General features: G+C 43.1%; 1 protein-coding gene and 1 pseudogene across 1 annotated transcript in view; one reads left to right on the top strand and one right to left on the bottom strand.

The window, feature by feature from the left end:
• Positions 1 to 103: 103 nt before the first annotated feature.
• LOC106566680 (rhodopsin, freshwater form-like) lies at positions 104 to 6842 on the top strand (annotated as a pseudogene).
• LOC106566625 (plexin-D1) overlaps positions 6148 to 16752 on the bottom strand; it is a 107643-nt gene continuing 97038 nt past the window's right edge. The window contains exons 34-36 of the mRNA XM_014134824.2: positions 9864 to 10004; positions 9589 to 9663; positions 6148 to 7437 (exon numbers count right to left, since the gene is read on the bottom strand). Coding sequence (XP_013990299.1) covers positions 7321 to 7437; positions 9589 to 9663; positions 9864 to 10004 — 333 coding nt within the window. The 3' untranslated portion in view covers positions 6148 to 7320. The remainder of the gene's footprint in view (positions 7438 to 9588; positions 9664 to 9863; positions 10005 to 16752) is intronic.

Raw genomic sequence — 16752 nt, 5'->3', positions numbered from 1 at the left:
TTCTCTTTCCTCTCTCAAAATACTAGCGAGTACAGAGAAAGACACACTCCAGTAGAGAAACATACACACTTACATAGACACACACACCCCAACAGCTGCCGCCATGAACGGCACAGAGGGCCCAAACTTCTACGTGCCCTTATCTAACAAACCTGGGGTGGTGCAGAGCCCCTTTGAGTACCTTCAGTATTACCTAGCTGCACCCTGGAAGTACTCTCTCCTCACTTCCTACATGATCTTTCTTGTCACAGCCTTCCCTATCAACTTCTTACGCTCTACGTCACGCTGTAGCGCAAGACGCTACGGACCCCCCTACGGACATCCTGTTGAACTTGGCTGTCGCTGACCTCTCCATGGTGGTGGGGGGCTTCACTGTGACCCTCGCCACGGCCCTACAGGGCTACTTCTTCCTGGGCGTTACCAGATGCAACATTGAAGGATTCTTCACCACTATGGGAGGTAAGACATGGTGATGGTGGAGCCCTAGGCTGTAGTTGGGAGGTAAGACATGGTGGACCTTTGGGTGAGGTGTAGGTAGTAGTTGGGAGGTAAGACATGGTGGACCTTTGGGTGAGGTGTAGGTAGTAGTTGGGAGGTAAGACATGGTGGACCTTTGGGTGAGGTGTAGGTAGTAGTTGGGAGGTAAGACATGGTGGACCTTTGGGTGAGGTGTAGGTAGTAGTTGGGAGGTAAGATATGGGGGACCTTTGGGTGAGGTGTAGGTAGTAGTTGGGTAGGTAAGACATGGTGGACCTTTGGGTGAGGTGTAGGTAGTAGTTGGGAGGTAAGACATGGTGGACCTTTGGGTGAGGTGTAGGTAGTAGTTGGGAGGTAAAACATGGTGGACCTTTGGGTGAGGTGTAGGTAGTAGTTGGGTAGGTAAGACATGGTGGACCTTTGGGTGAGGTGTAGGTAGTAGTTGGGAGGTAAAACATGGTGGACCTTTGGGTGAGGTGTAGGTAGTAGTTGGGAGGTGTCGTGTCTTTGGGGTACCATTAAACTGAAGACATGTTTATCAATTAACTCCCTGTAATTATTATCACGCGATTAAACTGATTAATCGTTTAACTATAATTAACTAGGAGATCGGGGCACCAAGGAAAATATTCAGATTACAAAGTTATAATTTTCCTAATATAACTTTCCTATAGTATAACATTGTATATTATATTATAGTATAGGCCGATTATCTTCTGGTTTAAATGGTGTATTTTACCTCGCGTCCAGTCTCATTCCAAACGTCGTAAATTGTTGTATCTGCACGAACCCAGCCTTTACTAAGAGTCATCCATACATTAATTGTCTTAAAATCATTTATTTACTAAACTAAGTAATTCACAGAAAGCATACAAACAGTAATTATCATCACAAAGAATTGGTAGAGTAATGTGCCCTAGTGGGCTAAACAGGCATGGCTGGTGTCTTGTTCAACAATGGGTCATAAATGGTCAGCTGAGGAGACACACAGAGTTCATTAATATTAACCTGTTGGGGGTAGGGGGCAGTATTGACACGGCCGGATAAAAAACGTACCCGATTTAATCTGGTTACTACTCCTGCCCAGTAACTAGAATATGCATATAATTATTGGCTTTGGATAGAAAACACCCTAAAGTTTCTAAAACTGTTTGAATGGTGTCTGTGAGTATAACAGAACTCATATGGCAGGCAAAAACCTGAGAAGATTCTGAACAGGAAGTGCCCTCTCTGACAAGATCTTGTTCTTCTTGTCTCTGTTTATTGAAGACTGAGGATCTTAGCTGTAACGTGACACTTCCTACGGCTCCCATAGGCTCTCAGAGCCCGGGAAAAAGCTGAATGATATCGAGGCAGCCCCAGGCTGAAACACATTTACGCTTTTGGCAAGTGGCCGATCAGAGGACAATGGGCTTAGGCGCGTGCACGAGTTGACCCCGTGCTTTATTTTCTTTCCTCTTTTTACCTAAACGCAGATTCCCGGTTGGAATATTATCGCTTTTTTACGAGAAAAATGGCATAAAAATTGATTTTAAACAGCGGTTGACATGCTTCGAAGTACGGTAATGGAATATTTAGAATTTTTTTGTCACGAAATGCGCCATGCTCATCACCCTTATTTACCCTTTCGGATAGTGTCTTGAATGCACGAACAAAACGCCGCTGTTTGGATATAACAATGGATTATTTGGGACCAAACCAACATTTGTTATTGAAGTAGAAGTCCTGGGAGTGCATTCTGACGAAGAACACCAAAGGTATTAAAATTTTTCTTATAGTAAATCTGACTTTGGTGAGTGCTAAACTTGCTGGGTGTCTAAATAGATAGCCCTGTGATGCCGGGCTATCTACTGAGAATATTGCAAAATGTGCTTTCACCAAAAAGCTATTTTAAAATCGGACATATCGAGTGCATAGAGGAGTTCTGTATCTATAATTCTTAAAATAATTGTGATGCTTTTTGTGAACGTTTATCGTGAGTAATTTAGTAAATTTTTTGTAAATTCACCGGAAGTTTGCTAGTTCTGAACGTCACATGCTAATGTAAAAAGCTGTTTTTTGATATAAATATGAACTTGATTGAACAAAACATGCATGTATTGTATAACATAATGTCCTAGGTGTGTCATCTGATGAAGATCATCAAAGGTTAGTGCTGCATTTAGCTGTCTTCTGGGTTTTTGTGACATTATATGCTAGCTTGAAAAATGGGTGTCTGATTATTTCTGGCTGGGTACTCTGCTGACATAATCTAATGTTTTGCTTTCGTTGTAAAGCCTTTTTGAAATCGGACAGTGTGGTTAGATTAACGAGAGTCTTGTCTTTAAAATGCTGTAAAATAGTCATATGTTTGAGCAATTGAAGTAATAGCATTTCTAAGGTATTTGAATAACGCGCCACAGGATTCCACTGGCTGTTACGTAGGTGGGACGATTTCGTCCCGCCGGCCCTAGAGAAGTTAGCAATTGATATGCTAATCCTTTGTACATGAACGCTCACTCATTTGGGAACAACTGCAATCAATATATATTTACGCACAGTGTGTCGTCGGGATCCTTGTTGAAGAGTCGTTCTATTGGAGAGTCTCTCTCTCTCTCTCTCGGTTAGAATGGATCTTTCAAAGCGACATTCATTAATGTCGTTATAGAATGGATGTTTCGTTGGTCTTCGCGTTCAATGATATAATTTCTAGCTGAAGACTATTAATTAATATCAAAGACTTGTTGTTCTTATTCTGTCGGTATCAATAGTCTAAACTATACCACGTGGTATAGTTCACTTTCAGTAGCGGAATTGGATGGTCAAACCTATTGGCCAACTCGCAATGGAGTGGAGGCCTGGTCTCCAGAAAGTAAATCAGGGTGGGGTTTTATAGTGAACATAGAACAGGCTTGTCAAATGACACCTGGTCCTGTCTGTGTCCCTGGGGGCGTGCCGATGACTGATTTTAATCTTTGAACATAAATACATTTGATCACATTAACATCAGTACACAGCATCTCAATGTATCACAAATAGCTTTATCCTTATTAATACATTCTATACAACCATTTGGATGCAAGTCCTGATGTTGAGGCTATTATATAAACAGTTTTATGGTAATATGGCTATGTTGTCTCTTCTGAGTATCACAGAATTGTACCAAGCGGACCAGTTCGTAGCTGGATTCTTCACCAATCTTCCATACCTTCTCCAGAACATACATGTCATTCGGTTCCCCAATTCTGTGAGTTGGAAGAATTTCCTGTGTCTCTCTATGAACCATGTGGCAAGAGATTCTCCTCTAGAATTTTACCACCCCTTCACACAGGGCCTGGGTGGGGGGAGGTAGGTTGGGGGATGGTGCAAGGGGGAGGGGGTCAACTGTCCTCCCTGTACTCAAAGAGGCCAACGTCATGACAGAGGTAAACCATGGTGGACCTTTGGGTGAGGTGTAGGTAGTAGTTGGGTAGGTAAGACATGGTGGACCTTTGGGTGAGGTGTAGGTAGTAGTTGGGAGGTAAGACATGGTGGACCTTTGGGTGAGGTGTAGGTAGTAGTTGGGTAGGTAAGACATGGTGGACCTTTGGGTGAGGTGTAGGTAGTAGTTGGGAGGTAAGACATGGTGGACCTTTGGGTGAGGTGTAGGTAGTAGTTGGGAGGTAAGATATGGGGGACCTTTGGGTGAGGTGTAGGTAGTAGTTGCCACGAGCCACAGGGTAAGATATTTTGGTTTCCATAATGGTTAGGATTAGGCTAGGGGAATCTGATCCTAGAACTGTGGTTGAGTAACTTTTCCCTAAAGGGGTGCCTGGCTGGTTTTCGCCAGGTGCAACCTCAATGCACCTTGAGCTCAATGACTTTAAAATCCGGTGCCGAATATTTTTTTCCCCGAATATCAAGACCACCCATGTATTTAGAATAATTTGAATAGCACCCGCACCCCCAGCATACCTTTCTTGTGAAGACTTAAATAAAGCCCAGGACCTTATGAGATATGCATTTTTACACCTGTTTTCTGTGACTGAGGTGACAGCAGATGTATAGACCTTACAGAATAACTGAAGCTTTGTGTTGAAGTGCAGCTGTTATCACATCAACTGTTCCAATAGCTGCAGGTGCAAGTTGCTGGTTGAGATCATATAAATGCATGAAAAAGTAGATTTGCCAATATCACTTACTGTACCCTATGTACTTTAGATATAGAGTAGCATCTGTTCTGTTTTAAGTCTTCTGCCTGTGTCCAATATATTCAGAATAGTTTGTCTAAATATTTTCTGCAAATGAGTATGTATGCTGAGTATGTGTTTCTGACTTGCTGTGTGTCGCAGAGGAAATCTCCCTTTGGTCTCTGGTGTTATTGGCCATTGAGCGTTATATCGTGGTTTGTAAACCAATGACCAACTACCGCTTCAATGAGTGGCCCGCCATTGTGGGTGTGGCCTTCACCTGGATCATGGCTCTCCCCTGCGCTGTGCCTCCATTGTGTTGCCGGTCCAGGTAGATCACCCGCTAAATACCCCCCAAATAGCATCTCCTACTAGTCTTACCTTAAACGTCACCTTAATAAGAAATGGGAATGGGCCGATGGCTGGTAGATCTCAGGGGCAATACTTCTTTATAATACATATAACATAAAACATTTTTTAAATGAGGTGTGCGGGTGCACGTGTGTATAGGTCCATCCCAGAGGGTATGCAGTGTTCCTGTGGAATTAACTACTACAGCATACATCTTGTTCGCCCTCCACTTCTACATCCCTCTGGTCATCATCAGCTTCTGCTACGGCCTTCTGCTCTGTAGCGTCCGCATGGGACAACGACAAACCACACACACTGTCACTGAAGACCAGTAAACACACAGGACTACTATATCTCCACATACGTGTGTGTGTGTGTGTGTGTGTGTGTGTGTGTGTGTGTGTGTGTGTGTGTGTGTGTGTGTGTGTGTGTGTGTGTGTGTGTGTGTGTGTGTGTGTGTGTGTGTGTGTGTGTGTGTGTGTGTCCGTCCGTCCGTCCGTCCGTCCGTTCGTTCAGGCGGCAGCCCTGCAGCAGGAGTCAGAGACCACTCAGAGGGCAGAGAAGGAAGTGACCCGTATGGTGATTGCCATGGGCATCACATTTCTGATATGCTGGGTGCCCTATGCCACCATGGCTTGGTACATCTTTGCCAACCAGGGCACCATCATGATGAGGCCGAGCTGGTTAGCTCTTAACCCTTGGCTCGGACCAGGTCCTGAGTGTAAACAGATGGACCCGCAAAGAAACTCTGCAGGGAGAAGCCACCTCCTGAGTGCGAGAGTGTGTGTGTGTGTGTGTGTGTGTGTGTGTGTGTGTGTGTGTGTAAAAAGCTCTGGAGACATGACTAGTGTTAATACTGTAAAGGTAAGGATGGTACATGTGACGTGGAAATAAAGTTGTTAAATATCCTACAATAAAAATGTGAACTTTCTTTTTCATACCTGTTTCATTCATAGGGGAGCATTTACAGTACTAGTGTTTCTGAAAGAGTCCAGATGCCCATTGGGTTGTTGGGTGGCATGCACAACCAGTCAAAAAGCACTAACAAAACACTCCATCACTGCCCTGTGGTTTACAAATGTCGCTTTGCTGAACCATTCTAAGTTTGCATAGGTATTGATGAAAACAGACATTTTAATACTGATACGAAACAAAACATTTCAACATTTTATACCGTATTATAGCTCTGTAGTAGCATTTATTTTCACAAACTCTGACAATTGTCATTTTGGCATCACATGTACGGTCATGTCAGACAGTTGTCCCTCTTTCATTAACTGAAGGTCATAGTTTTACTCTAAATGTCCCTCTTGGTCAAAATCTACCTTCATTCTCAGTCACAAAACAGATCAACCTGCCTTCACATAAACACATCACATGTAATTCTTCCCATTGAACTACACTCCATCTGATCCAACAGAGTCCAGTCTCTTTGCAAACAGGTCTGTGGCACATGAAACATTAGGTAATAAATCCTCTCAATACTACTCTACTCCTCCGGAACCCATCACCAACCTGCAAAGCACATTGGGACTTGTAGTTCAAAGCACCGTTGGAGTTCTTTGCCATTTCCACCAATCAAACCTGAGAACAGTGCAGGTTGTAATAAGATGGGAAGAGTTTCTCATTCACATATCGTTGAACAGGCCACTCAGAAAACATTAGAACAGATCTATAAATATTGCTATGGACATTTACAATACAGTACAGTGCATCATTGGCTCATCCTCCAACAGAAGGGGGGTCAGTGCGTAAGATGGCCGCCGGGGCTCCAGGTCCCAGAGGCTGTGACATCATCCAGAATAAGGCCCATCTCCCAGTGCCTCCATCTCTAACTCCACTATGCTTCAGGTCAAAGCAGTGTGAAACCAGAGTGAGATCCAAGCCAGGTGTGAACAGACAAGATACCAGATTGGGTTGATATCCAAGTGTGAGTAGAAGAGTCAATACAGTCACCCTCACCCAGACAAAGACATAATCCAGAGATTCTGCACGTGATATAAAGGACGTGGGTTTCAATTCCTCAGTATCTCAACATACGCTTAGTCCAAGGTACATTCTTAGGACATGTCTTAATCCATGGTACAGTGCTCCCAATCAGGTTTCTGAGGCAGTCTTGGGTTGAGGTGTTACAGTGAAGCTCAAGCTGCCATCTCTTCCAGTCTTAAAGCAAAATATTTCTTAAAGCAAAGAGTTCCTTCTTGTCTTTGGGCTCTATAAACTCTATAGACAGAAGGGATATTTGTAGGGTAGACAGACAGGGGTTTTTCTAGATCCTGTACCCCAGCTAGGGCGGAGGCAGCCTGGGGGAATGGTCTGGGGTGGAGGCTGGGTGGAGGGAGACTCAGGCCTCACTGCTACACTCATAGATGTTGTCCTCCACCAGAGCAATGACCTGCTCAAACTTGTGGTGCAGCTGAGTACGCTTCGCTGTGGGGTTGGACTCCAGAGCACTCACCACCTGACAGAGAGACAGAGAGAGAGAGACAGAGAGAGAGAGAGACAGAGAGAGAGAGAGAGAGAGAGAGACAGAGAGAGACAGAGAGAGAGAGAGAGAGAGAGAGAGAGAGAGAGAGAGAGAGAGAGAAAAAAAAAAGTTCAGACAATAACCAAGCCAGAAACCTTAAAAAAAAGTATCTACCCACAGTTAGAGAATGAGAGCTGGAGAGATAGATAAAGAGTTAGAAATATAAAGAGAGAAAGACTACTTTCAGTAGCCCTCAAGCGATCATGCATTCTACAGCATAGGACAGAAACTCAACCACCTGTCAGGACAGAGAAAGAGAGTACTTCAGCAGTTCTTCAGCCTTCACGCATGCCTCTCCCCCACAAAAGCCTTTCCTGTTCACAAACTATTTACAAAACCAACATCTGCGCTGCCTTTCAAGCCTGATAGTTGTCATGCGTTCAGTGGGTGTTACTGGCAGCGTGTGCCCAGCGAGAGGGCTGAGTGAGAGAATGTGTAATCAGGGGTGATTCATAGAGAGTCCCAGGGAAACCTCTGAACCCCTAGTGTCTGCTGGTACAGTAGAATGGCAGTGAACAGCTAAACACTGTTATGATGAGGGCCCTCCATTAACACACAATCACTGTCTCAACCACTCCACGGAACAGTAGGGGTGTGTGTGTGTGGGGGGGTTTAACCGATAGGGGTGGTTGATGATGAGGTATTGTGAGGGAAAGGTAAGGGTTGTGGGGGCGGAGAGTTGAGAAGAGGGTGTCACAAGCCCTGTGCTGTTGGCTATGTATTTGGTTGAGGAGGTTTAAGAGAATATGGATCAGGTCTTTATATATATATATATATATAGAAATAAAGGTAAAAAAAAAAAAAAAGAAATATATATATATATATTTCTTATTTTATTTCTTTTTTTACCTTTATTTAACTAGGCAAGTCAGTTAAGAACAAGTTCTTATTTACAATGACGGCCTAACGGGGAACAGTGGGTTAACTGCCTTGATCATTCGATCCAGGGATTCGATCCAGCAACTTTTTGGTTACTGGCCCAATGCTCTAACCAGCCCCATGTGCTGTCGGTGTGGAGGGATATTTTGGATCTCCTGGGTTGGTTAAAGGCTTGTGAGTAAGCATTTCACTGTAAGGTCTACTACACCAGTTGTATTCGGTGCATGAGAGAAATACAATTTGATCTTTAAGGATACGTGATCTCCTGTACTGACGCTCACTCACTCACTCACTCACTCACTCACTCACTCACTCACTCACTCACTCACTCACTCACTCACTCACTCACTCACTCACTCACTCACTCACTCACTCACTCACTCACTCACTCACTCACTCACTCACTCACTCACTCACTCACTCTCTCTCAGCATGGGAAACATATGCTACCATTGCCAAAGCAAGTGAAGTAGATAACAAAATTGAAATAAAAAATGTACAGTAAACATTACACTCATAGAAGTTCCAAAAGAATAAGACATTTCAAATGTCATATTATGTCAATCTACAGTGTTGTAATGATGTGCAAATAGGTAAAAAAGGGAAAATAAATAAACATAAATATGGGTTCTATTTATAATGGTGTTTGTCCTTCACTGGTTGCCCTTTTCTTGTGGCAACAGGTCACAAATCTCCCTGCTGTGATGGCACACTGTTGTATTTCATCCAGTAGATATGGGAGTTTATCAAAATTGGGTTTGTTTTCGAATTCTTTGTGGATCTGTGTAATCTGAGGGAAATATGTGTCTCTAATATGGTCATACATTTGGCACGAGGTTAGGAAGTGCAGCTCAGTTTCGACCTCATGTTGTGGGCAGTGTGCACATAGCCTATCTTCTCTTGAGAGCTAGGTCTGCCTACTGTGGCCTTTCTCAATAGCAAGGCTATGCTCACTGAGTCTGTACAGAGTCAAACGCTTTCCTTAAGTTTGGGTCAGTCACAGTGGTCAGGTATTCTGCCACTGTGTACTCTCTGTTTGGGACGAAATAGCATTCTAGTTTGCTCTGTTTTTTTTGTTAATTCTTTCCAATGTGTTCTCTCTCTCTCAAATCCATGTGGAATGAAGACTGGTGATAAGGCTGGAGATGGGGCCAGTTTAAACATGTGTCAAACAGCTAATCCAGGTCAGTGGTAGTGGGATCTTACCTGGTTCCTGTATTTCTTGGCGTATTTGTAGATCTCCGTCAAGGCCAGGTTGGTGTTGAACTCATTTCTGTATTTCTACGAAACGGAAAACAGCGTCAGCGTTTCGTCACAATATCAATCCTTCAAACATTGTCAGCTCAAAAAGCAATAGACAGAGATACAGATTCAACGTTGTAGCACGGTTAAATGCAGAGACAGTCCGCCACCAAGGCTAACACATTACATCTATCAATCAATGAATTAATACTTTTATTGATCTGCCACCCCTCTCTCACCCGTGACTCCTCGGCCAAGTGGGCGTTCATCTCCTGCTCACTCAGTGGCGCCATCTCATGGATCTGTTTGTAATAGCACTGTACCCTCTTCTTGTATTCTGGGATCTCCTTGGCATACAGCAGCTTGTTAGTGGGAGAGTCCTGAAACCAGAGAAGAAGTCCTCTTTAGTCAAAGTAACCTCCAGAAAGACAATTCCCATAGACGGCCTCATAGAGAAGTGAGATTTGAAAATTCCTAATAAGACCATTTAGTCATCACCTTTGAGCACAAATCATCCAGCCGAAGCCATTACAATTGTATATTCATCCAATGTCTGTCATGTTTTTGAATGATGTGATGACGTCATCACTTCTCACGCTGCTTTCTGTGCGCACTGAGTGCTAGTGCATTTGTCAGTTGGGCAGAGTAAACCAGATGCAACCCGGATATAGATGGTCCATGAATCTGCGTATGCGAACATGAGTAGAATACGTTGAAAACAATGGTCAGCCATCTTTTATAGCTCAGTGGTCCAGTCGCGCGCCAGTATATGGTGAGTGAGGTCGATGGTCAGTGAGTTGTTAACATGACTGTGGGCAGCATGGTCTGTGGTCAAAGTGTGGTTGGTCTATGGAAGCTTCTCTAATGTCAAACATGTAAAGTGTGGTGTACCGCATGGCAGCTCTCTAGGCCCTCTACTCTTTTCTATTTTTTACTAATGATCTGCCACTGGCATTAAACAAAGCATGTGTGTCCATGTAGGCTAATGATTCAACCATATATGCATTAGCAACCACAGCTAATGAAGTCCCTAAAACTCTTAAAAAATTGTTAGTCTGTTTTGGAATGGGTGGTCAGTAATAAACTAGCCCTGAACATCTCTAAAACTAAGAGCATTGTTTTTGGTATAAATCATTCCCTATGTTCTAGACCTCAGCTGAATCTGGTAATGCATTGTGTGGCTGTTGAACAAGTTGAGGAGACTAAATTACTTGGTGTTACATTAGATTGTAAACAGTCATGGTCAAAACATGTAGATTCAATGGTTGTAAAGATGGGGAGAGGTCTGTCCATAATAAAGAGATGCTTTGACAGCACACTCCAAAAAGCAAGTCCTGCAAGGGTCTTTTCACAGTCCCCAAATCCAGAACAGATTCAAGAAAGCGTACAATACTATATAGAGCTATTATTGCATGGAACTCCGTTCCATCTCATATTGCTCACATGAACAGCAAGCCTGGTTTAAAAAAAAAACTGTAAAGCAACATCTCACGGCACAACGCCTCTCCCCTATTTGAACTAGATATTTTGTGTGTTGTATTAAAATATACAGTTGAAGACGGAATTTTACATACACTTAGGTTGGAGTCATTAAAACTTTTTTCAACCACTACACAAATTTCTTGTTAACCTGTTATGGCTAGGGGGCAGTATTTTCACGGCTGGATAAAAAACGTACCCGATTTAATCTGATTATTACTCCTGCCCAGAAACTAGAATATGCATATAATTATTAGCTTTGGATAGAAAACACCCTAAAGTTTCTAAAACTGTTAGAATGGTGTCTGTGAGTATAACAGAACTCATATGGCAGGCCAAAACCTGAGAGGATTCTGAACAGGAAGTGGCCTGTCTGACAAGTTGTTGTTCATCTTGGCTCTTTTTATTGAAGACAGAGGATCTTTGCTGTAACGTGACACTTCCTACGGCTCCCATGGGCTCTCAGAGCCCGGGAAAAAGCTGAATGATATCGAGGCAGCCTCTGGCTGAAACACATTATCGCTTTTGGCAAGTGGCTGATCAGAGGACAATGGGCTTAGGCGCGTGCCCGAGTCGACCCCATGCTTTATTTTCTTTCGTCTGTTTACCTAAATGCAGATTCCCGGTCAGAATATTATCGCTTTTTTACGAGAAAAATGGCATAAAAATTGATTTTAAACAGCGGTTGACATGCTTCGAAGTACGGTAATGGAATATTTAGATTTTTTTGTCACGAAATGCTCCATGCTCGTCACCCTTCTTTACCCTTTCGGATAGTGTCTTGAACGCACAAACAAAACGCCGCTATTTGGATATAACAATGGATTATTTGGGACCAAACCAACATTTGTTATTGAAGTAGAAGTCCTGGGAGTGCATTCTGACGAAGAACAGCAAAGGTAATAACATTTTTCTTATAGTAAATCTGACTTTGGTGAGTGCTAAACTTGCTGGGTGTCTAAATAGCTAGCCCTGTGATGCCAGGCTATCTACTTAGAATATTGCAAAATGTGCTTTCACCGAAAAGCTATTTTAAAATCGGACATATCAAGTGCATAGAGGAGTTCTGTATCTATAATTCTTAAAATAATTGTGATGCTTTTTGTGAACGTTTATCGTGAGTAATTTAGTAAATTTTTTGTAAATTCACCGGAAGTTTGCGGGGGGGTATGCTAGTTCTGAATGTCACATGTTAATGTTAAAAGCTGTTTTTTGATATAAATATGAACTTGATTGAACAAAACATGCATGTATTGTATAACATAATGTCCTAGGTGTGTCATCTGATGAAGATCATCAAAGGTTAGTGCTGCATTTAGCTGTCTTCTGGGTTTTTGTGACATTATATGCTAGCTTGAAAAATGGGTGTCTGATTATTTCTGGCTGGGTACTCTGCTGACATAATCTAATGTTTTGTTTTCGTTGTAAAGCCTTTTTGAAATCGGACAGTGTGGTTAGATTAACGAGAGTCTTGTCTTTAAAATGGTGTAAAATAGTCATATGTTTGAGAAATTGAAGTAATAGCATTTCTAAGGTATTTGGATAACGCGCCACGGGATTCCACTGGCTGTTACGTAGGTGGGACGAAATCGTCCCACTGGCCCTAGAGAAGTTAAAGCTTGGTCGCAAATGGGTCTTCCAAATGGACAATGATCCCAAGCATACTTCCAAAGTTGTGGCAAAATGGCTTAAGGACAACAAAGTCAAGGTATTGTAGTGGCCATCACAAAGCCCTGACCTCAACCCTATAGAAAATGTGTGGGCAGAACTGAAAAAGCGTGTGCAAGCAAGGAGGCCTACAAACCTGACTCAGTTACACCAGCTCTGTCAGGAGGAATGGGCCAAAATTCACCCAACTTATTGTGGGAAGCTTGTGGAAGGCTACCCGAAACGTTTGACCCAAGTTAAACAATTTAAAGGCAATGCTACCAAATACTAATTGAGTGTATTTAAACTTCTGACCCACTGGGAATATGATGAAAGAAATAAAAGCTGAAATAAATCATTCTCTCTACTATTATTCTGACATTTCACATTCTTAAAATAAAGTGGTGATCCTAACTGACCTAAGATAGGGAATTTTTACTAGGATTAAATGTCAGGAATTGTGAAAAACTGAGTTTAAATGTTTTTGGCTAAGGTGTATGTAAACTTCCGACTTCAACTGTAAGCTATGTGTGCCTTTTTTAAATGTATGTAGTTCTGTCCTTGAGCTATTCTTGTCTATTAATGTTCTGTATAATGTCATGTTTCATGTTTTGTATGGACCTCAGGAAGAGTAGCTGCTGCTTTTGCAACAGCTAATGCGGATCCTAATAAAATACCAAAAAATCGACGGTTGATGTACGGTCCATGGTCACAGCGAGTGGTTGGTGTTATCAGTGTGTGGTAGGTCAGCACCTCCCTGTACTGAGACAATGAAGAGAGGGCCAAGGGTTTCCTCTCCTCACAATAGGAAAGTTAAACAACCAGGCCAGACATAACAAATCATATCCACAGCCACAGAGAACCAGGCCAGACATTTTTCTTTATTTATTTAACACTTATTTTACCAAGTGAGTTGACTGAGAACACATTCTCATTTACAGCAACGACCTGGGGAATAGTTACAGGGGAGAGGAGGCAATGAATGCGCCAATTGGAAGACATAACAAACCATGTGCACAGCCACAGAGAACCAGGACAGACATAAACCATGTCCACATCTACAGAAAACCAGGCCAGACATAAACTATGTCCACAGCCACAGAGAACCAGGACAGACATTGATCATGTCCACATCTACAGAAAGCCAGGCCAGACATAAACCATGTCCACAGCCACAGAGAACCAGGACAGACATAACAATCGATCCTTCTACTTACATCTGCTACTTCTACAAGATACTGACAGCATTTACAATGGTACTGAACGCATTATTGAATCTTTAAGAAAGCTTCACTTGTAAGGTATTGGGTTGAGCATACAGACATGCATTTGTGTGTGCGTGTGTGTGGTATCGCGCCTAGGAAGACTCCAGCCACTGTCCCTCCTCATGATAGGGATCCCTCTCTTCCTGTCCACAAGGTCATTTCCTATGGTTCCTCCATCTGCCTGGCGACCCCCTGTGACCCCTAGCACCCCCCACCCCTCCCTGTCTGTCTGCAGGACACCAGATAAGGTTTCTGTGGAAACAACTCTGTTTCCAAGCCTTCTCTCAACCCTGCAGAGCAACGGCTAATCCAGATCCCTTACTGACCTGTCCTGTCCCCTGACCACCACACACACACACACACACACACACACACACACACACACACACACACACACACACACACACACACACACACACACACACACACACACACACACACACACACACGATGGTTAATCCAGACCTTTTCTGCCCTGCTCTTCCTATGCTGAACACTCAAGCAGAGAAAAGAGTTAAGTCTCCACTCAGACAGTCTAATACCTTTCTGTCTTATCTAAAGAACAGTAAACATCTATACACAGACAGCACAGCTGAGGACACCAGGTCTTCCCAATAACAGACAGAGAATAAAGGATGAGATGAGCATCTGGATGTTTTACAGTGCCATGGTGTGTGTGTTTGTGTGTGTGTGTTTCTGTGTATTACATGTTTGAGGTGTGTGCATTGGCTCTCTGGCAATGAACAAGTGGAATAAATCATAATGCTTTGGTTTCATCTGAAAGAGCAGCATTAAGCATCTCTGGGGAGGAAGTCAGTCAAAGAGACAGGAAGCAAAGTGTATGCTAGGGGTCACAGCTTCTGAGGGATGAGACTGTTTGTGGGAAGTAAGGACACTGAAACACACACACACTTTGAAGAGTGAATTCCTGGTGCCCATGACCTTGGCTGAGCAGACTGGGCTGAAAAATCATGAGGAGAGGTAGACAGACTGACTGGAGAGAGGAGGGGAAGGGGGTTGGCAGGGACTGGGGAGGAATGTGGAGATAGGTGATGACAGTGAGGGTCATTTTGGGAAAGTGTGTGTGTGTGTGTGTGTGTGTGTGTGTGTGTGTGTGTGTGTGTGTGTGTGTGTGTGTGTGTGTGTGTGTGTGTGTGTGTGTGTGTGTGTGTGTGTGTGTGTGTGTGTGTGTGTGTGTGTGTGTGTGTGTGTCTGTGTGTGTTTAAGTATACTGTATGTTTGGTTTGGTTTATTTGGATCCCCATTAGCTTTTGCCGAAACAGCAGCTATTCTATCTGGGGTCCACACAAAACATGACAAGTAACAAAACACGGATACACAGACAAACAAGAACACTAACACACATTTTTTTATACAACAATATACGAATAATACAAATAAAAAATAATTGTGTAGATTGTGTGTATTGTGTGTATTAGAGTGTGATAGAGTGTGTGTTTGTCTGTGTCATTTCACAGTTCCTATTGTGAAATGACACAATAGGTAATTTTGCTGTTTGGAGATGGAAGGGAGTTCCATGCGAAGAGAACCCTAGTGGCATGTCTTGTGGGTTATGTGTGGGTGTCTGAACTGTATGTTATTTCATTATGGAGACAATCTCGAATTTTCATCACAGTAATAATCTCAGCAGAACCCTGTCTTTCAAAGCTAATTCATAAATATCCAAATAACTTCACAGATCGTCATTGTAAAGGGTTTAAACACTGTTTCCCATGCTTGTTCAATGAACCATAAACAATTAATGAACATGCACCTGTGGAACGGTCGTTAAGACACGAACAGCTTACAGATGGTAGGCAATTAAGGTCACAGTTATGAAAACTTAGGACACTAAAGAGGCCTTTCTACTGACTCTGAAAAACACCAAAAGAAAAATGCCCAGGGTCCCTGCTCATCTGTGTGAACGTGCCTTAGGCATGCTGCAAGGAGGCATGAGGACTGCAGATGTGGCCAGGGCAATACATTTCAATATCCATACTGTGAGACGCCTAAGACAGCGCTACAGGACGGACAGCTGACCATCCTTGCAGTGGCAGACCACGTGTAACAACACCTGCACAGGATTGGTACATCCGAAAATCACACCTGCGGGACAGGTACAGGATGGCAACAACAACTGCCCGAGTAACACCAGGAACAAACAATCCCTCCATCAGTGCTCAGACTGTCCGCAATAGGCTAAGAGAGGCTGGACTGAGGGCTTGGAGGCCTGTTACATTTACATTTAACCTGTTAGGGCTAGGGGGCAGTATTTACACGGCCGGATAAAAATCGAACCCGATTTAATCTGGTTACTACTCCTGCCCAGTAACTAGAATATGCATATAATTATTGGCTTTGGATAGAAAACACCCTAAAGTTTCTAAAACTGTTTGAATGGTGTCTGTGAGTATAACAGAACTCATATGGCAGGCAAAAACCTGAGAAGATTTCATGCAGGAAGTGGCCTGTCTGACAAGGTGTTGTTGTTCTTGCCTCTGTTTATTGAAGAGTCAGGATCTTAGCTCTAATGTGACACTTCCTACGGCTCCAATAGGCTCTCAGAGCCCGGGAAAAAGCTGAACGATGTCGAGGCAGCCCCAGGCTGAAACACATAATCGCCTTTGCCAAGTGGCCGATCAGAGGACAAAGGAATTAGGCGCGTGCCCGAGTCGACCCCATGCTGTATTTTCTTTCGGCTGTTTACCTAATTGCAGATTCCCGGTCGGAATATTAT

The sequence above is a fragment of the Salmo salar genome, chromosome ssa13, assembly GCF_905237065.1.
Source record: "Salmo salar chromosome ssa13, Ssal_v3.1, whole genome shotgun sequence".
In the NCBI taxonomy this organism is placed as follows: domain Eukaryota; kingdom Metazoa; phylum Chordata; class Actinopteri; order Salmoniformes; family Salmonidae; genus Salmo; species Salmo salar.
Note: the sequence above shows the minus strand (reverse complement) of the source record. Positions and strands in the feature narration are given on the sequence as shown.